Source organism: Salvia splendens, chromosome 3, assembly GCF_004379255.2.
Source record: "Salvia splendens isolate huo1 chromosome 3, SspV2, whole genome shotgun sequence".
NCBI lineage: Eukaryota > Viridiplantae > Streptophyta > Magnoliopsida > Lamiales > Lamiaceae > Salvia > Salvia splendens.
This window is the reverse complement of record NC_056034.1, coordinates 1498016-1519156: the sequence shown is the minus strand read 5'-3', so window position 1 is coordinate 1519156 and position 21141 is coordinate 1498016. Positions and strand designations below refer to the sequence as shown.

Genomic DNA, 21141 nt, shown 5'->3' with positions numbered 1-21141 from the left:
AGTTCATAGTATATATACTAACTACATTTACTTTATTTTCATTTTGATCAATGTTTTTAACTACTCATAAACTAAATTTGGTTTTAATTTTACTATATTCAATCAACCTTGTTTAAATATTAAGATTAGAAAGAAGTGTGAAACATCATTATGTAGCATGTTTGGAGTTGTATAGTATGTGGGACAAGAAAATGCATAATTCAATGATAAACATTGACCTAATGGAGTTTTTGTCCGCTAGCGGCATGCGACTTTCACACAAAAGCGAAAAAGCGTGCTAATAATAAGTTGTAGGCCTAAAATCCTAATGCCGTTTAATCCTAGGAACTAAACTTTATTCATTTTTAGCTCCACATCATGTGCTTGATTCCCCTTTTTTGTAATTAATACTTCCAACTTTTATTAATACTTTTTTAATCTTGGAAATTTTCTTAGTCATGGTTGGATTTATACAAGAGTCTCCTACTCCGACTTATCCAGAGCTTTCGGTGGCACAGTCAAGACAACGACAAGTTCTTTTCACCAGAGGTGCGATGGAGGAAGTTCCGAAAATTCAAGAAAATGGATGTTATTCAGCTATAATTTGACTTGTCTTAATTTCAATTTAAATAAAAATCAATTCATTTGCTAATGGTTCAGTAAAAGATATTTCTAAATCACCGTTTCTCATTCGAATATGAAAAAGAATAATAATGAAAAGAGTTTAAGCATTAAATAAGACTATTAAATTATTACTGTATTATTAGTTCCATGCCTCTTTGAACATGTCCTCATAGAAAACTTTAGAACAATATGAGGTTTTCTTTTATATTCATACAAGTGTGGAAAAAAAAATGAAATTAAGGAATTTTTGCAACTCCAATCCCCCACGCTAAATGTCGTTTTTTCTCGCAACTTCAACCACTCACATTTGTTTTCATCGATGCAAGACATTCAATTGATAATCATATAAATTTCAATGAAAACCAAGTTATATTAAATTAATATTAAAATATTCTATTCCACTTTATTCGTCTACTAGTACAAAACGCAATGGGTACACTGTTTATAATCCAAAACATGCTAGATTCATCCATGTTAATCCAATTGTTTTTGGTGTCCCAATGTGCATCATGTATTAAAATATAGTAGTACAATATATACGTGTACAATCACATATTCATGTAGGTTCGAAAAATCGCCGATCCAATTGGGTTTTGGTTAATTTGATTAAATTTCATCACCAGTACAAGAGGATCGAAAATTTCATTAAATTTGATTCGAGATTAGGGTTAATTTTCGTTCATCGCCAATGACGCCCGCCACGTTTCTTCCAATGACCACAACGACATTTTTAGTATATCTAGCGGCACGAGTTTCATTTTTTAGATCCGCGACGGTTGCGTAAATATACACACACATTACATATGATGGGAGGGGGGTGGTGCCATGTGTTGGGCCTTCATTATTGAATATTGGGCCCATTGGATGACGGCCACTCGAATCCACCCAAATTTACGACTTCAAGTATCCCTCCCACAGATGGACGGCTGCGGTCAACCCACTTTCATAAATGGACGGCTCAGATCTTCCCTATGCCATACAAATGATGCCCCTTACTTGATGATCTATCACTATTTCCGGTGCTTGGTTAGCACGCAGGCTCGGCTCGGCTAAAAAGCCATATTGTCATCTGGCTCGGCTTCCCTTAATCACGGCTCCTCTTGTTTATCGTTGTTAATTACGTGATTAGTGATTAATTGATTGTAGCCTTCTCCTTTTTGCATGTGGATTACGTGTGCGAACGTATATTGTGTTACTAATACAAACACATTCTATAGGCATATTAATAAGATCATACTATTAAAATGTGTGGCGAAATATTATTCAATGGAATGATACATCAAAATAAAATGTGACAAGTGAGAATATACTCCAACATGGAAATCTAAGGTCATCTCCTATTCTGTTGAATAATCTTATCACTTTCCACAGATTATTCTGTTGTCCCCTCACCTTGATTATAATAATCTGGTTTATTTACGCAATTTGTTCCTTTAGTGCATACACCGGGCAAGAATTAGACAATCTAATTATTACTCCCTCCGTTCCTTGTTAATAGATGCATTTCTTTTTGTCACGGAGTTTAATACAATGAATAATTCAATTCTACACCCACCACATTATCACTCATGCTCACCTCACTCCACTCAACCCACTTAACCCATAAACCAAATTTGCACAAGTCTCTGTTTTTGTGTATGTGTGTGTGTTCTCTCTCCATAATCATGTGAGTGTATATATGATGAGCTCTATGCAAATTTGCAGAGATCACTCACATCAAACAGACACAAAAAACCATCTCAATCTTCCAAAATCCTTCAAAATATTTCAAGAAATCAACCAACACTTCACCAAAACCACTTTTTTTATTCTTGATGATCCTTCCCTTTTCGCCGCTTCACATATTCTGATCTCCTAAAAGATCACAACTTTTTCTTGATTTGTGATCAAGATCACAAATTTCGCTCAAATATCAAATAAAAATTGATTCTTTTCGTGACCCAGAAAAAATAAACAAAAAAAAAATGCAAGACCCATCTCTGTATTCACAGATCAAAGCGCAATCACAGCCCCAATTTCCAGAGCAAGAACACCTGAAATGCCCTCGCTGCGATTCCACAAACACCAAATTCTGCTACTACAACAACTACAATCTCTCCCAGCCTCGCCACTTCTGCAAGAACTGCCGCCGCTACTGGACCAAAGGCGGCGCCTTGCGCAACATCCCCGTCGGCGGCGGCTCCAGGAAGAATTCCAAGCGCGCCGCCTCCTCCTCCTCCTCATCCTCATCCACCTCCGCCGCCGCAAAACGCGCCCCCTCCGCCGCCGTATCCTCGCCGGCGAACGAGAGCAAGAGCGAAACCACCGAGCCGCCGCCGCCGAAGGGGGAGAATTTCGAGGGGCAGTTTGGGAATTTGATGGAGGCGGGCGGCGGATTCGGCTCTCTCTTGGGCTCCGGAGGGGGGCATTTCGGTAATTTCCTAGACGGGTTGGGGGCGAGCGGGTCCGGGTTGCAGATGGCGGGTCAGTTTGGCGACCCGGGTTCGGGTCAGAATGTGGAGAGTGATGTTATTAGCAACAATGCCGATGGTTTCTTGAGCGTCCACGGCGGAGACGGCGGCGGTGGAGGAGGAGAGGGTGGTTGTTGGGGTGGTGGAGGGAATGGTTGGCCTGATCTTGCTATTTACACACCTGGATCAACTTTTCTGTAGTGTGGAAAAAGGTGAAAAATTCATGTTGAAAGAGGATCATCAATCATTATTTATTTTTATTTTTATTTTTATTTTCAAATTTCAAGATTATATATATGTAGTATAGTAAAGTAAGTACTAATGTAATATGGTTTGAATATGAAAGTCATTTGGTGATGGAAAGATGATCAATGCATGAGTTGGATCTATCATTGGCCATGATATTAGAATTCTTAGATTTTTTAGTCTTTTTTTTCTTTGATGATTTCATGTGTGTTTCATGTTTGAGACTTATGTACTAGCAATCTAGCATTACTAATTTTGGAAATGCTAATATGTTATGAAAAATAGATTTTCTCTATTTCTATTGTCTTTATCAACATCAATGCCACCCACATTTTCTTAAGTTTTTTTATTATTATTTTGATTTGATGAGTTATGGCTATATTGATTTCTGACTGTGAGTTATGCTTGGAATGGATCCACCAATTAAAAGCATTTAGAATAAACCACGTCAAATTCAAATGTAGTGTAAGCTGAGTGCATTGTGGTAATAAAATGATATTGGCAAATTTTACTTGCTTGCATTTTGAAGTAAAATTTGAAAGAACTATATCTCTTAATAGTAGATCCACATTCAGTTACCTAAATTGTTGATCCATAGTATGGTAGTTCTGTCCCATTCCATTATGGTTGGAGTTTATTTTCGTTCATTGTTCACCAATCATCTCGCACTACCTCTAACTTTCGACGCTAATAACACCGACAACCATTTTCATGAGTCCAATCCATGAGTTCTGTTTCTCGATTTATGTTCTCGGCTTATGATTTATGTGCTAGAAATAGAAAATTTCTATGCTTATTAGCTAGTGTTGTGTAATGAGACATCATAAGTAAGTGCTAAGAAAGAAAATACAAATTTGAACTTTTGTAATTTATACAATACTCAATTTTATTACTACTTGTTGCATGTAATTTATGCATGCAACCTTTATGATGAAGTAAGATGATCGAATCACATTTTCATCACATTTAAAAATTTTGGATTAATACAACTTGGTGAATATATTATCCTAATTTTGTTTTTGGATTAGTGCTGAGTTGATAAATAAATGGTGAATTAAATTTCAATGTAGGCTCACTTTTAAGATAAATGGGCCAATTAGGCCCACATTTAATTCAAGTCTCTTATATGGACCACCCTTATTTATATCCCAAATTTTGGACCATCTCTTAAATAACCCAATCCAAGAATTGTCTCAATCCAAAACCTTTTTTTTAAATAAAATTAATAAAGATTTTTCATTTATCTATTATCTATAATTACTCATACCTCTAATCTACTTATAAAAGAAAAAAAATATCTAATTAACCAATTATGTCGTGCTTCATCATTAATTCCAATACCTCTAGAATGAGGAGCATTCGGAACTTGCACATTTCCTGTTTCACTATAATGATCATTCTTGCAGCATTACAGTGTTGTATTTGTACTCAATTTAACTTTTTTGTGTTAATATATGCAATTACAAATTTGTTAAGATCCTCATAAAATTATTTAATTTGATATATATTCAATGAAAAATTATTTAAATAATAGTTACTTAAAATTAAAAAATCTGAGTTATTTTGTGAGAGTGAGTAGTTATCAAATTTTCATACCTTAGAGTGAGTAATTCATGAACAAATTATGGCATTAAATTTTGCAATAAATTTGAATTTGAACAAACTTCTGTCTCTCTAGATATTTACGATAGAGAGGTCTGAACACAATTCTATCAATTCAGTGACAACTAAGATGGATAATGTTGAAAATTAAGTTGCAAAGTCAATAGATAATATTGGACATTTTGGAATCACACGTCAGCTTATATTATTTAAATGAGAAATGATGAAATTGATATGGAAAATTGAGTTCTGGTTTTATTGAAGTTATTGTAGAAGCATTGAATGTGCACACTGATGTACTCACCAGTCACCAACCAATAGATAAATGTGTGCCTGTGATCTTTTTAAAATTAATAATTTCATATAGGATATTTGATATAATAGTGTTTAGTAAGCATGTATTTTATGTGATAATAATATTTTTTTTATGATAAATTAAATAGCTCACAACAAATGGGACAAGACAACTCATAGAGTGGACCTTTTTTTGTATACATGGAATGTAAATTGCCCTAGTTGTTGTATGTGAACGTGTGTGTCTCAATTGCGTGTACATTTATGGGAAGCGGAATGCGACGTTTCCATTGCAATTAATAAGTCGGGAATTCAAGTCATGGATAAGTTGTTGCAGCTTGAACATGCGTTGTTTGCGTAAAAAAATATATCAAATTGATATATCTAATGAATTCTTTTTTCTTATATGCTAGTCTTTTGAGATAAATTTTTCATTAACACTATGCTACATAAATTTATTAGTTTCATTATGCCAAAAAGAAGTACTATCAACCATAGAGAAAAAGTCAACTAAAAATAACTATAGCTCCTTTTCACAACAAATTGAAATAATTCAATAGTAGATCGAAATTAAAGGAAAAGGGCAAAAAAATGAGGGTGGTCTATGGTCCATGGTGATTGGTGCATGGTCCACCATCAAAGGAGGGAGCATAGGGGCCCCCAAAATATTAATTAAGTTGGTTAATTATGTGACAAGTATATGTATATAAGTATGCAGGTTTGAAGTTTGGACAATCATAAATTAATGCATGCGTTTGGATCAATAAATCCAACCCTATGATTATGCTTATATGCCACGGTCACCCATAGTTGAGAGACAATCTTAGCCCCCCTTTCACCACCTTCATTGTATATAGCTTTTCATCTTTAAAAATTTTATTTTATTGCAAACATTTCTATGTTAAGAAAAGTGGGTGTGGTCGGCAAGTTGGTTAAGCCGTGAATCGTGATACATTTTCATCAGAGACTGACTGAAAATGTAATTTGTAATAGAATGAATTAAAATTTGCTCATTGTTTATGAAACAGGTCGACGAGTCAAACTGATATCGTTTAAACTGCGAAATCGTCATTTTATTATTTTATCGGGTTTTTTTATTATCGTAATTTTATTTTATTTTCTTTTGAGTTTATAGGGTTCCAAAGAACTTACAATAGTGGTTTTAATTATTTTACAATCAGTTTTGATATATCTAACAAATTTTGAATTCAAGAAAGTAGGATTTGTGTGCTTTCTCCATCATTTATTATTTTTCAGGAAGTTGACTATGAGAATTAGTCCATATAATATTGAATTTAAGTGCGTTCAAATTTTATTAATTAGTCAAGATCGCTGGTCCCTTCGTGATTCCTGTTAGAGTCAAATAATATGATTAGTTTTGACATATTAATACAATTGACATGACATATAAAATTGATTTGACCCATATTGACAATTTGAGCTGCCAGAATAAATGCATTTACCAAAAATTAATTAATTTAAACATGCGTCTAAATTTCAATTAGTTATGCTCAAATAAATTAAAGAAAACCTCCAAAATTATTATTGCAAACATGGGCCGAGTAAAGCTTTTGATGGGCTGATTGCACAAATATATTGGTAAGAAGCCCTTCTTGTTAAAGCTCCACGACAATGAGTCTTTAGTTTAAAAATACCTTTTTTAAATTAAAAATAAATATATGATTGAATATTTGCACGAGTATAGATGATCAATTAATCTCAAAATTCATACGACTCGTTAGATTAGGCATTTTATTATTAAAAACGTTCTTTTATTACTTATAATAATATTACACGTTAGACAAACTTGAAAGGCCCAAAAATTATCATATTAGGCGCTTATGCTTCTAGGCCCATCTGAGCCCATCTCAGCCTCTACCAATTATCCTTTTGTGACGCCCGATATTAATTATAATGATTAATTTATTTAATACTATTGAATCGCAACAAATTAGAAATCAAATACTACTACTTTTTTGATGAAAAATAGTCTTGGCAGTAGATATCATCACATGATAGAGTACTAAGACAAAATTGATAAAGTAAAAGATAAATAAAGATAAGAAACGGTTGAAATAATTTTAGGTAAAAATATAATCCATCTCATTGCTGAGATAAACTTACAATAAATAGATTTAAACTAATTTTAAAATTTTATCTCTGTCCACACAAAAAATAGATTTGGTAGGAACAACACAAGTTTAATGCAAAATTAATAAAGTAAGAATGATAAAAAGTGATTGACGAAATATTGTTAGTGGATTATATGATCCATCTCAGTAGAGAGAAAAACTGATAAATAGATCAAGCTAATTTTGTTAAATGAGCCAAATGATAAAACATGATTATTTTTGTGGATATTGAAGTTATCAATCAAATTTAGTAGTCATTTTTTTTTTGTAGGTTAAGGTTAGTAGAGAAAAAACTGTACTCAAATTAATGATCTAAAAAGAAAAAAATGTAACTTACCTATTATTCCGTTAACTGCTAAAATTAATACACAACTTTCTTCAAATTTCCAATTAAAATTTTCTTCAGTCACCTAAATAAAAAAGTGTTCAATAATTGTACAAAGAGAGTGCAAATCTGATTGATTGTACACGATTTTGAAAAAGTTGGCTCCTTTGAATCACAATAAGCTTTCCTTAGGGAAAAAAGCACCATGATTTCATAAAACAAGAATTAATTGACTAGTTTTTAATATGGATCTTGACATCACAACGATTTTGTTTCCCGATTTTACTTTAAAATTCTCCACATATAAAATTTAGTAGTACTATATTTTTCCAAATAAAAGTTGACATGACAACTATTGAATCAGCTACGAGATGAATCACCCCTCACTAGCAGTGGCATTATTAAGGAGGTGTATGATTTTGGGTGTTTATTTTCAGTGAATCTTTAAATTAATTAATTAATTAATTAAAGTAAATATTGGATTAGAAGTGATTATTTTATCATCCTATCAGCTCAATCCCAAATTTTTAGTCATAACCATACGTTTCGTTTGTCACACATTTCAAATTTCAGTCACAACACTAGCAAATTGTAATGTCCGTTTTTTTTTAATTAAGGGGTGTTTGCTTTTTGTGAATATCTTGTTTAAGATATGGTGTGGTATGTTTTATTTGTTTTACATTATTTATGGGTGTGAATATTTAGTTTATGGTTTTTGAAAAGCAAATTAATATCCTAATTAATAAATTAAATATCTCTCTCTCTCTCTCTCCCTCTCCCTCTCGGTTCTCTCCCTCACCCCACGATCTTCTCAACCCCCCCCCCCCACTCCCACAAAACCGATATCTTTCCCTTCCCAATCACAATCAATCATCGGTTCTCTCTTCTCCCTCACAATCTCAACACCGGTAAACTTCCTCCCTTCTCCCTCTCGGTTTTTACCTTCTTCCATTCACTCCCTCTCATCATCTTCTTGGATTCCTCAAGGTGATACCCTCCTTCGTCGTGAATCGGAGTCGTAAGAGGAAGTAAAGCTTTTACACTACGTTGAACTATCCGGGAAAGGTAATACAAGGCCTCAACTCTCGTTTAATTCGAAAAACATGCATGTAGGACGTTTTGGGAAGGTTTAGATGCTGAATAGGTTTTGTGATTATGTGTTGTTGTCGAGCATGTTTTGTTAGTAACTGACAGTGGGTTCCGACCCCGTTTTGACTGAGCAAACGATCTCCTTTTGGTACGAAATTTTAACCGTATAAACTTGGATGTGTCTTCGGTGTGGTGTGTAAATTTCAGCTTCATTGGATGTCGTATGATTTTACTATGATTTTTGCAAGTAAACTGCGCAGTTCTGCGTGTGGTGTGTTCTGGGTGATGTTTGTGTGTGCTTTGGGTGTGTTTCTGAGTGTTGTGTTTTGTGAAGCATGTGGGTGTGTTTGGCCAAGAGATGGCTCGGGAAAATCAGTGTTTGGTTCGAGGGTTTCGTGTGTGTTGGCCGAGAGTTGTAGGGTTTGGCCTAGGGCAGTGTTGTGGAGAGTTTTGAAGGGATGACCCAGGTGTTTGGGTGTGTTTTGGGACGTAGGAGGTGTGGTGTGAATGTCGTTTAGGGTTTGAGAATCGGAGGTTGGAGGAAAGTGAGTGTACACTGGACTGTGCCGAGACGGGTGCCGAGCTGTGCCGAGACAGGTGCCGAGCTGTGCCGAGACAGGTGCCGAGCTGTGCCGAGACAGGTGCCGAGCTGTGCCGAGACAGGTGCCGAGCTGTGCCGAGACAGGCGGCCGAGGTGCCGAGCCAGGCGGCCGAGGTGCCGAGCCAGGCGGCCGAGACGGTCGGCTGAGGTGCCGAGCCAGGCGGCCGAGACGGTCGGCCGAGGTGCCGAGCCAGGCGGCCGAGACACCGAGCCAGGCCGAGACGCCGATCCTTTTTCCGAGCTTTTTCCGAACCTTTTCCGAGCCAAGTGAGCCGTTGCACAGTAAGGGTATGCCAGGAGTTTGAGTGTTGTGTGTGTGTCGTGTGCGCGTTTTGAGTACGTCGTATGCGTGTCGGGTGCGTGCGGGGTGTGTTTTCGGGCGTGTCTTTGTGTGTTTGGCTTATGAGATGTTGTTAAGTGTGTGTTCGTGTAACGTGCTAGATGTTGAAGTCGTCCACGTAGGAATCATGCATTGTCGTTTAAACATCGTCTACCCTGACTCTAATCATGATTTATTTATCTTTCAAAAAGGGTGATCTTTTACGAGGAAAGTGTGGTTGAAGGGAACTGTTTTAAAAGCTAAGCAATCGAGGTGGGCTTTTCTACCCTACTTTTATGTGGGTTATCTTTAAATACGGACTTTGTTCCGGAAATGTTTATGGAGGTGAACTGTTTGTCTTGCCAATTGTTTTGTTTTGAAACCTATCTGAAGTGGTTTACCACATATGTTTAATCGAATTCGGGTCTGTTGGGCTGCGAACCCTCAGGCTAGTGTACACGAGACCGGGAGCCATCTGAGAGCAAGTTGGCCGGTCTAGTTGACCTGGGGTGTGGCCACGCCCCTTGTCATGGTTGGATCAGATAGTGTATGATAGTGGGAATAAGGGTGGCAATATCTGAAAATGACTGCGCAGTCGAATTTATGAAATATATTTTGTGTACTTGGGTTACTTTCTTACACTTAAAACCCCAAGGTTACACTGATGTGGCATGACAAACTATGATTTTGGCGTGTGTCCACTGAGTGCAATAAGTACTCAGCCCTGCATGTTGTTTTCTTAATGTGCAGGTTGAGCGGCGATGGGGATGACGGATGTTGAGCAGTGAAAGCCAAATGAGTGTTTTACTTGGTCTTTTGGATGGTGTCGTGTCGTCATACCCGGCATCATCTGTCTTTTGGGTCTTTTCCGCTGCTTTGTAATCCGATACATTGTTTTTATTTAACTCTGTTTACATTAACTTTAGAAATGTCTTCTTAGTACAATGTTTGAAGTGAACTTCTTTTTAATAAATGCTTTTGGGTCAAATATTCCTGTTCTCCCCTTTCTTCCCCGCTTCTTTATTCCTCCCCTAGTCGCGGTCCACCGTACTTCCTATCCTTAGGAAATGCGGGCGTGACAGAGTGGTATCAGAGCCTAGGTTTTCTCTTTCTGCTCTGGACCCAAAAAATTCTTTTTCTGACTGGAGTAAGTTTTCAAAAGTGTCATTGGCTCAACATCCGACTCATCGCACTCAACCTGAAATGAGGTAATGAAAATTTTGAAATTTTGGAAAGTATATGGAAGTGGAGGAAATTGTGATTTTGGTGTTGAAAATGATTTTTATGTAAAGTTTAAGTAAATGTTGAGACATGTGGAAGGGTACAAAGTGATGTGGAAAAGTTGGAAATTATTTGAGTTATGAACTGTTATGGTGTTATGAACTGTTGATGTATGATGAACTTATATGAAAGCATGTGGCTGATGTGTGATGATATGATGACGTGAATGTTGATGTGAGCTTTTATGTGAGTATGTGTTGGCCTTTTGAATGTTTGAACTTAGACGTGATAGAATTTCACTAGTGCTTCTTGGACCTATGATAGATAAGAGCTTTTGGCCTTTGAACACCAGCGGGCTTGGATTTAGAACATCGATACGTCTGCACACACTCTCTCTCTCTTCTTCGGTTATGCACTCTGTTTTTATACGCGAGGCGGTTGTTTCTATTTTTCTATAGATGGCGCGTATGTTCCGAACCGCGCGACGGAGTGATCGCGATAGACTTAGGGCACAGAGGGTGCTCAGGGATTATAGAGTGTACCGGAAGAAGGATCACGTACCGTTGATCGAGTTCGTGGCACACTTCGACACCCTCTGGAGGGCAGCTCAGGAGTTCGGAGTGACAGAGCATGACGGCATTGAGAAGCTAATAGATTTGCTTCCCGATAACTGGAAGGAGTGGGCCGAAAGAACGGCGAGGAGGTACACGTGGAATGAGCCCGCTACCGATGACATGGTGGGTGACATGGCTGGCTTTCGGAAAGCCGTGTATTGTGCACTGGTGGACTCTCGAGAGGAGCAGCCCCCACAGGAGGTGGAAGAGAGGGTCGTGTATCAGGACAAGTATGTGAGCATGTACGAGGGTGAACAAGGGTATGAAGATGTTTATGAGGAGGCTCTGCCAGGGAACTCCGAGGAGGACGACGACGAAGACCCGGAGGAAGGGCCTATGGATGAGGATGATAGAGTCGTAGTCTAGAATTAGAATAGTTCGTTGTCTTTTCAGTTTTTGCTTTCAGTACGATCTACTCTTGGGAACAATGTTGGCCTTCTTTCTTTTAATGAGAATTTGGATTTTGATATATATATCCTATGTGTTGCATCTTATACTACATGAAGATTTTATAAGAAAATTTTGAGAAAGTGGTAATTTTGGATGAGAATTGTAGTAACACTTTTTGGATATTGAATCAGAATGCCGCCAAGACGTGCACGCCAACCACGACAAGGACCCAACGTGGAGGCACCACCTCCACCACCTCCACCACCACCACCTCCACCCCCGCCTCAACAAGAAAGATTCATAGTTACGTTCTCAAGGCAGAATCCCCCAAAATTTGACGGACAAGGAGACCCATCCAAAGCGGAAGAGTGGATACGCGGCCTTGAGCGTATCTTCAGGGTCATGGAGTGCACAGATAGGGAGCGCATTGCTGGTGCTACCTTTCAACTGTCAGGTGCTGCCGATTACTGGTGGGAGACTCGGCAAAGAACTATGAATCCTGCCCGCCTGGAGGCGCTAACATGGGAGGAGTTTAAAGTAGAGATCGATAACAAGTATGTTCCAAAGACGTACAGACGGGCCAAGGTGGTAGAGTTCCACACACTAAGCCAAGGCCGAATGACTGTAACCGAGTATGACCGAGCCCTCGCGCAGATGGCACGATATGCGCCCGAGTTGATGGACACCGATGAGAAATGGGCGGTGAAGTTCCGGGCCGGGCTCAGAGATGAGATAAAGGCCGCATTGGCCTGTCGAGGAGAACTCTCCTACTCGGAGATCTTGACTTGTGCACTGGACGTGGAAGATGCACTCCCTAAGCCAAGAGTTGTGGCAACAACAAACGCGACACCTCTACAAGCTCAGCCGGGCCACCAAGAGAAGAGGAGGTGGGATGGTGACCAGGCTCAGTATGGTGGTAAGAGGCCACAACACATGAGGAACCCACCCTACAATGGCGGGAGACAGAATACTTTCCAACCGAGGGCAAACTTTCCGCCGAGGAACCCTCAATGTGGAAGGTGCTTCAAGTACCACGCCGGGGAGTGTCGAGACCCTAGGTGCTTCAACTGTGGTGGAAGTGGCCATTACTTCCGAAGCTGCCCAAATAAGAACAGGGGAACGGGAACGAGACAGAACCAGCTAGGTTTCCGTCCACAATCCCAGGCACTACCTGCACCTCCACCGCAACAACGCCGCCAAGGATTACCATCGCAAGCAAGGGCCTACGCCTTGAAGGGGAAACAGCCGGCAAACGGGAAAGAAACCTTTGAGCAAGGAAACTTGGCAGGTATGGGCACACTTCTCAATATGCCTATAGTTGTCTTGTTTGATACGGGTGCGTCGCATTCCTTTATATCAACGTCTTGTGTGGATACTTTGGAATTACCTACTGTTAAGACCGAACCCACTATGAGTGTGACCTCACCGGTAGGCGGGGCTATAGATATATCCCGATCTTGTGCATGTGTGAACTTTGGAATAGGTGAACTCAGTTTAGTGGCTTATAATTTGCAAATAATGACGATGGGTAGCGTAGACATAATCTTGGGTATGGATTGGTTAGCGGAGAACCACGTTACCCTTCATTGTAGAGAAAGGGAAATTTCGTTTGAAACCCCCGGAAAAGAGCCGATGAAGTTTCACGGAGTCCCAATGAGCCGACGCAAGTCCATTATCTCTGCGCTGCAAGCCACTACAATGATGAGGAAGGGATGTCCAGCGTACCTTGTTTATTTGAATGGGGAGGAGAAGAAAGACAGGAAGATAGAAGATGTGGCGATAGTGAGTGAATATCCCGATGTCTTCCCCGATGCATTGCCGGGACCCCCACCCGACAGGCAAGTAGAATTCACGATCGATCTGGAGCCCGGATCGGCACCAATATCCAAAGCACCTTATAGGATGGCGCCAAAAGAGTTGGAGGAGCTTAAGGTGCAACTACAAGAGCTACTGGAATTGGGATTCATTAGACCTAGCGTGTCGCCATGGGGAGCACCAGTGTTGTTTGTAAAGAAGAAGGATGGAACGATGAGGATGTGCATCGACTATCGGGAGCTAAACAAACTAACGCTGAAGAACAAGTATCCACTACCAAGGATAGACGACTTGTTTGACCAACTTCGAGGGGCAGGAGTCTTCTCTAAGATGGATTTGAGGTCTGGGTACCATCAGCTGAGGGTTCGGCGAGAAGATGTACCCAAGACAGCTTTTCGAACAAGATATGGTCATTATGAGTTCGTTGTAATGCCTTTTGGACTGACGAACGCCCCGGCAGTGTTCATGGACCTTATGAACCGCGTGTTCCATCCATTTCTGGATCGGTTTGTCCTGGTTTTCATCGATGACGTGCTTGTTTACTCAAAGAACGAGGAGGAGCACAAAAGAGCACTTGAGAACCGTCCTAGCAACTCTAAGGGACGAGAAACTATATGCCAAGTTCAGTAAATGCGAGTTTTGGCTCAAGGAAGTAAATTTTCTTGGACATGTAGTAACTTCAGATGGAATTCGTGTAGATCCGGCCAAGGTAGAAGCGGTGCAGGAGTGGAAGTCACCTTCTACACAAAACGAAATCCGAAGCTTTTTAGGACTGGCGGGCTATTATCGAAGATTCATCGAGGGATTCTCGAAGATAGCAAGGCCAATGACGCAACAACTGAAAATGGGAGTCAAGATGATTTGGACGCCAGAATGTGAGGCGAGCTTTCAGTTGTTGAAGGAGAAATTGACCACCGCACCAATCCTAGCTGTGCCGGAGCCAGAGACTGACTATGCGGTATATACGGATGCGTCGAAGGTGGGACTGGGATGTGTGCTTATGCAGAAGGGGAAAGTGATTGCATATGCATCGAGACAATTGAAGCCCCATGAACTGAATTATCCGACGCATGACTTGGAACTGGCAGCTGTGGTGCATGCTTTGAAGATCTGGAGACACCATCTCTATGGAGTCCGTTGTGAGATATACACGGACCATAAGAGTCTAAAGTACTTCTTTGAGCAAAAGGAGCTGAATATGCGCCAACGTAGGTGGCTCGAGTTGGTAAAGGACTACGATTGTGGTATAAATTACCATCCGGGAAAAGCAAACGTAGTGGCCGATGCTCTTAGTAGGAAGTCTCAATCTCAGCTGGCCACCTTTCTTACTATCGAGGAGAGTATAATCCAAGAGTTCAGTAAGATGCGCTTGGAAGTGGTGAGAATGCCCGAGACTGTGGAAGGGATAGTAGCCACGTTGGTGATGGAACCCGACTTAAGAGCCAGAATTGTGGAAGCTCAACGGCGAGATACGCTACTAGAAAGGATTCGCTCAGAAGTGAGGACGGGTGAACCCGGAAGTTTCCGTGAGGCAGCGAATAACGGTCTCACCTACAAGGGAAGGTTGTGTGTGCCCAAGGATGAAGGCCTGAGGATGGAAATCATGAGAGAAGCACATGAAACCCCATACGCTGCTCATCCAGGGAGCACCAAAATGTATCAAGACTTGAAAAGACAGTTTTGGTGGAACGGTATGAAAAAGCATGTTGCGGCATTTGTGGAGAGATGCCTGGCATGTCAACAAGTAAAGGCGCTACACCAACGGCCCTATGGGAAATTGCAACCCCTCGAGATTCCGGAATGGAAGTGGGAACATATTACAATGGACTTTGTGATAGGACTGCCAAAATCCCAGCGAGGGAACACGGTGATTTGGGTGATTATAGATCGTCTCACCAAATCTGCCCACTTTGTACCGGTTCGCGCTACTTATGGATCCGACCAGTTGGCTAAGGTATATGTACGGGAGATTATACGCTTGCATGGAGTTCCAGCGACAATCACATCTGATCGTGATGCTAAATTCACTTCTAGATTTTGGACAAGCCTGCAACGCGAGTTGGGGACTAAGTTGAATTTCAGTACAGCTTTCCACCCTCAAACCGACGGGCAGTCGGAGAGAACGATACAAGCCTTGGAGGACATGCTACGAGCCGTGGTGCTTGATCGAGGCTGGGGTTGGGAAGAAGTGTTGCCATTGGTTGAATTCGCGTACAACAATAGTTACCAGGCGACTATCAAGATGGCCCCATATGAGGCCTTGTATGGAAAGAAGTGTAGATCGCCACTTTATTGGGATGAAGTGGGTGAGAGAAGAATTCTCGGACCAGACTCTGTAGAAGAGATGATAGAGATTGTCCGACAAATCCGTGGGAGGATCAAGGAGGCACAAGATCGACAGAAATCTTATGCGGATGTTCGAAGGACCGAGTTACAGTTCGAGGTCGGGGAAAAGGTCTTTCTGAAAGTTTCCCCTTCTAAGGGAATAACTCGTTTTGGAGTGAAGGGAAAGCTGAGACCCCGATTTATTGGTCCATACGAGATTTTGGATAGAGTCGGCGTGGTAGCATACAGGTTGGCTCTACCACCAAGCTTTGGAAATGTGCACAACGTCTTCCATGTGTCACAATTGAGGAAGTACGTGTTTGACCCCACACACATCGTTCACCAAGAAGAGATGATGGTCCTAAATCCCGATCTAAGTTATGAGGAGAAGCCCGAGGCCATTTTGGATCGAAGGGTGCAAGAATTGAGGAATAAGTCAATTGCTTCGGTGAAAGTACGGTGGAGGAATCATGGAGTCGAAGAAGCAACATGGGAATTAGAAGATAAGATGAGAGAGAAGTTTCCGGAGCTGTTTGAGTAATCTAGGGAAATTTCGGGACGAAATTTTTTTTAAGGTGGGAGGAATGTAATGTCCGTTTTTTTTAATTAAGGGGTGTTTGCTTTTTGTGAATATCTTGTTTAAGATATGGTGTGGTATGTTTTATTTGTTTTACATTATTTATGGGTGTGAATATTTAGTTTATGGTTTTTGAAAAGCAAATTAATATCCTAATTAATAAATTAAATATCTCTCTCTCTCTCTCTCCCTCTCCCTCTCGGTTCTCTCCCTCACCCCACGATCTTCTCAATCCCCCCCCCCCACTCCCACAAAACCGATATCTTTCCCTTCCCAATCACAATCAATCATCGGTTCTCTCTTCTCCCTCACAATCTCAACACCGGTAAGCTTCCTCCCTTCTCCCTCTCGGTTTTTACCTTCTTCCATTCACTCCCTCTCATCATCTTCTTGGATTCCTCAAGGTGATACCCTCCTTCGTCGTGAATCGGAGTCGTAAGAGGAAGTAAAGCTTTTACACTACGTTGAACTATCCGGGAAAGGTAATACAAGGCCTCAACTCTCGTTTAATTCGAAAAACATGCATGTAGGACGTTTTGGGAAGGTTTAGATGCTGAATAGGTTTTGTGATTATGTGTTGTTGTCGAGCATGTTTTGTTAGTAACTGACAGTGGGTTCCGACCCCGTTTTGACTGAGCAAACGATCTCCTTTTGGTACGAAATTTTAACCGTATAAACTTGGATGTGTCTTCGGTGTGGTGTGTAAATTTCAGCTTCATTGGATGTCGTATGATTTTACTATGATTTTTGCAAGTAAACTGCGCAGTTCTGCGTGTGGTGTGTTCTGGGTGATGTTTGTGTGTGCTTTGGGTGTGTTTCTGAGTGTTGTGTTTTGTGAAGCATGTGGGTGTGTTTGGCCAAGAGATGGCTCGGGAAAATCAGTGTTTGGTTCGAGGGTTTCGTGTGTGTTGGCCGAGAGTTGTAGGGTTCGGCCTAGGGCAGTGTTGTGGAGAGTTTTGAAGGGATGACCCAGGTGTTTGGGTGTGTTTTGGGACGTAGGAGGTGTGGTGTGAATGTCGTTTAGGGTTTGAGAATCGGAGGTTGGAGGAAAGTGAGTGTACACTGGACTGTGCCGAGACGGGTGCCGAGCTGTGCCGAGACAGGTGCCGAGCTGTGCCGAGACAAGTGCCGAGCTGTGCCGAGACAGGTGCCGAGCTGTGCCGAGACAGGTGCCGAGCTGTGCCGAGACAGGCGGCCGAGGTGCCGAGCCAGGCGGCCGAGACGGTCGGCCGAGGTGCCGAGCCAGGCGGCCGAGACGGTCGGCCGAGGTGCCGAGCCAGGCGGCCGAGACGGTCGGCCGAGGTGCCGAGCCAGGTGGCCGAGACACCGAGCCAGGCCGAGACGCCGATCCTTTTTCCGAGCTTTTTCCGAACCTTTTCCGAGCCAAGTGAGCCGTTGCACAGTAAGGGTATGCCAGGAGTTTGAGTGTTGTGTGTGTGTCGTGTGCGCGTTTTGAGTACGTCGTATGCGTGTCGGGTGCGTGCGGGGTGTGTTTTCGGGCGTGTCTTTGTGTGTTTGGCTTATGAGATGTTGTTAAGTGTGTGTTCGTGTAACGTGCTAGATGTTGAAGTCGTCCACGTAGGAATCATGCATTGTCGTTTAAACATCGTCTACCCTGACTCTAATCATGATTTATTTATCTTTCAAAAAGGGTGATCTTTTACGAGGAAAGTGTGGTTGAAGGGAACTGTTTTAAAAGCTAAGCAATCGAGGTGGGCTTTTCTACCCTACTTTTATGTGGGTTATCTTTAAATACGGACTTTGTTCCGGAAATGTTTATGGAGGTGAACTGTTTGTCTTGCCAATTGTTTTGTTTTGAAACCTATCTGAAGTGGTTTACCACATATGTTTAATCGAATTCGGGTCTGTTGGGCTGCGAACCCTCAGGCTAGTGTACACGAGACCGGGAGCCATCTGAGAGCAAGTTGGCCGGTCTAGTTGACCTGGGGTGTGGCCACGCCCCTTGTCATGGTTGGATCAGATAGTGTATGATAGTGGGAATAAGGGTGGCAATATCTGAAAATGACTGCGCAGTCGAATTTATGAAATATATTTTGTGTACTTGGGTTACTTTCTTACACTTAAAACCCCAAGGTTACACTGATGTGGCATGACAAACTATGATTTTGGCGTGTGTCCACTGAGTGCAATAAGTACTCAGCCCTGCATGTTGTTTTCTTAATGTGCAGGTTGAGCGGCGATGGGGATGACGGATGTTGAGCAGTGAAAGCCAAATGAGTGTTTTACTTGGTCTTTTGGATGGTGTCGTGTCGTCATACCCGGCATCATCTGTCTTTTGGGTCTTTTCCGCTGCTTTGTAATCCGATACATTGTTTTTATTTAACTCTGTTTACATTAACTTTAGAAATGTCTTCTTAGTACAATGTTTGAAGTGAACTTCTTTTTAATAAATGCTTTTGGGTCAAATATTCCTGTTCTCCCCTTTCTTCCCCGCTTCTTTATTCCTCCCCTAGTCGCGGTCCACCGTACTTCCTATCCTTAGGAAATGCGGGCGTGACACAAATATTCCACACATCATTAGCGGACAATTTATATATATATATATAATTTGGGTTTTTTGCATGAAAAACAAATTAAGATAATCATTAGTCAATGATTTTTAATTAGTAGTAGCATGTACCCAAAAATTCCTTCTAGAAAGTACTTAATGGTTAAAAGTGCTGCACTATGTAATTGACCAAATTAAAGGTTAACAATAAAAAAACACTTAGCCCATCCACTACGCTACGCTGTCCCTCCACCGTCCCCTTACCGTCCCTTAAACTACTATTTGAGGGTCTCACGGTAAATTATTCCTCCATCCCTTAACTAAGGGACGGAACCTGCAACCCTCCGTCTCTTAACCGTCCCTTATTCCGTCCCTTAAATTACTATTCATTTAATTTAATTTTTTATTTTTTTTCCAATCCAATTCAATTAAAACAAACACACTTTATTAAAAAATACACTTTATTAAAAAACACACAACATAATTTAAAATACAAATTTAAAGAAAATAAAAAAACTACTCCGCCGGCTAATCATCCTCCGGAGGCGGTCGAGGTTGAGAGGGAGTCGGAAGGCCAAGTTGTGCTGCCATATGCACAATTTCGTTCCACCAGGCCGCGAATTGGGCGTGCGAGAAGCGGGAAGTGTCCGCCATTGTGGCGGTCATGTACGCCACCATAAGTGTGTCCGAGCCTCCCCGCGAGCCCGATCCCAAGGCCGCCTGGCTTGATTCACCTCGGCCCTTCCTCGCTCTAGCCGCTTTCGCCGCCTTCGTCCCTTGCGGCCGACGGCGCCCACGGCTGGATCCTCCAGCATCGCCGACCGTACCTGCAAACTCCTGCGATTCAGCCTCATGTGGGCTGATGCCCTCAGCGGTGTCACCACCAGACGAGTATTGGCCACTCGTCGTATGCTTCGTGTGCTTCGAGTTTGAGCCCGAGCTGGAGAGGAAACCGCCGGCCCACCGTTCCTCGTCCTTCACGGCCTGCCAAACATCAACAAATCTGAATTGTTGACGGGTGTCCTGGTAGTAGGCTCTCAAAGCGGACGTCAAAATGTCGGTTGTCGTGGCGCCGCTTTGGTAGCGCTCCGCTTCGGCCGAGTAGAGGCCGCAGAATTTTTTGACCTGTCGGTCGACTCGGTCAAAGTGAGAGCGGAGCATTTTATATTTGCGCTTGCAGGAGCCTTTCGGCTTTTCCTGGTGGTAGACCTCGCAGACCTTTTCCCAGAAACACTTCCAGGGTTGTTGATTCCCGACGATGGGATCGTACGAGACGGTGATCCAGGCGTTGTACACCGCCAGCGTTTCGTGGTTGCTGTACGGATGCCGGCCTAGATCCTCTTCTTCCTCCTCCTCCTCGTCCTCGCCCGACTGGGGTTGTACATCGCCTCGCCCACCTCCACCGCCTCGGCCTACTCCCAGCATTGGATCAATGGGAAAATCCTCCCGGATCTGGGATAATCCCTGCGAATACCGCGGGGCGGAGGGACGGGCATATGCATCAACGTCAAAGTTGGGTGGTTGGTACCCCCCCGGCGTCGCCGAACCCTGGGTCCCCGGCGTCGACGCACTGGAACCGCCCAGTGTGTTGATCATGGTCTCCCAATCGCCGAAGGCGTTGAGATCCCACCCGTCGGAGCCGGAGCCGCCGTAGTTGCCTTCGCCGGACATCTTGTGATGAGAGGAAATTTGAGAGGAAATTGAGATGATAGAAGAATAGATGTGTAGTTGTGTGTGAAATGAGGATGAGTGTAGGAGTATTTATAGAGTAAAAAAATTAATTTAAAAATAAAAAACAAAAAAAGTATTATTACCGTTAGAAAATTTTTTATTTTTATTTTTTATTTTGTTTAAAAAAAATTTGAATTTTTTAAAAAAATATTTATTGCGTCAGCACGTGACAACGCCCACTCGCGGGCCGACGAGTGGGTGTCACGCACGACGCCGGGTCGCGCCACGTCGCATAAGCGCGTGGCGAGACAGCCCGTCGCGTGTCTCGTCGACACGTGACGCGGGACGGGACGGATGC

At 41.9% G+C, this 21141-nt stretch overlaps 1 protein-coding gene across 1 annotated transcript; it reads left to right on the top strand.

The window, feature by feature from the left end:
* The first annotated feature begins 2184 nt into the window (after window positions 1-2184).
* LOC121793656 (dof zinc finger protein DOF3.1-like) lies at window positions 2185-3452 on the top strand. Its single transcript, XM_042191696.1, has one exon. It carries the CDS (start codon window positions 2568-2570, stop codon window positions 3252-3254), a length of 687 nt encoding a protein of 228 aa, XP_042047630.1. The 5' UTR covers window positions 2185-2567; the 3' UTR covers window positions 3255-3452.
* Window positions 3453-21141: the final 17689 nt, after the last annotated feature.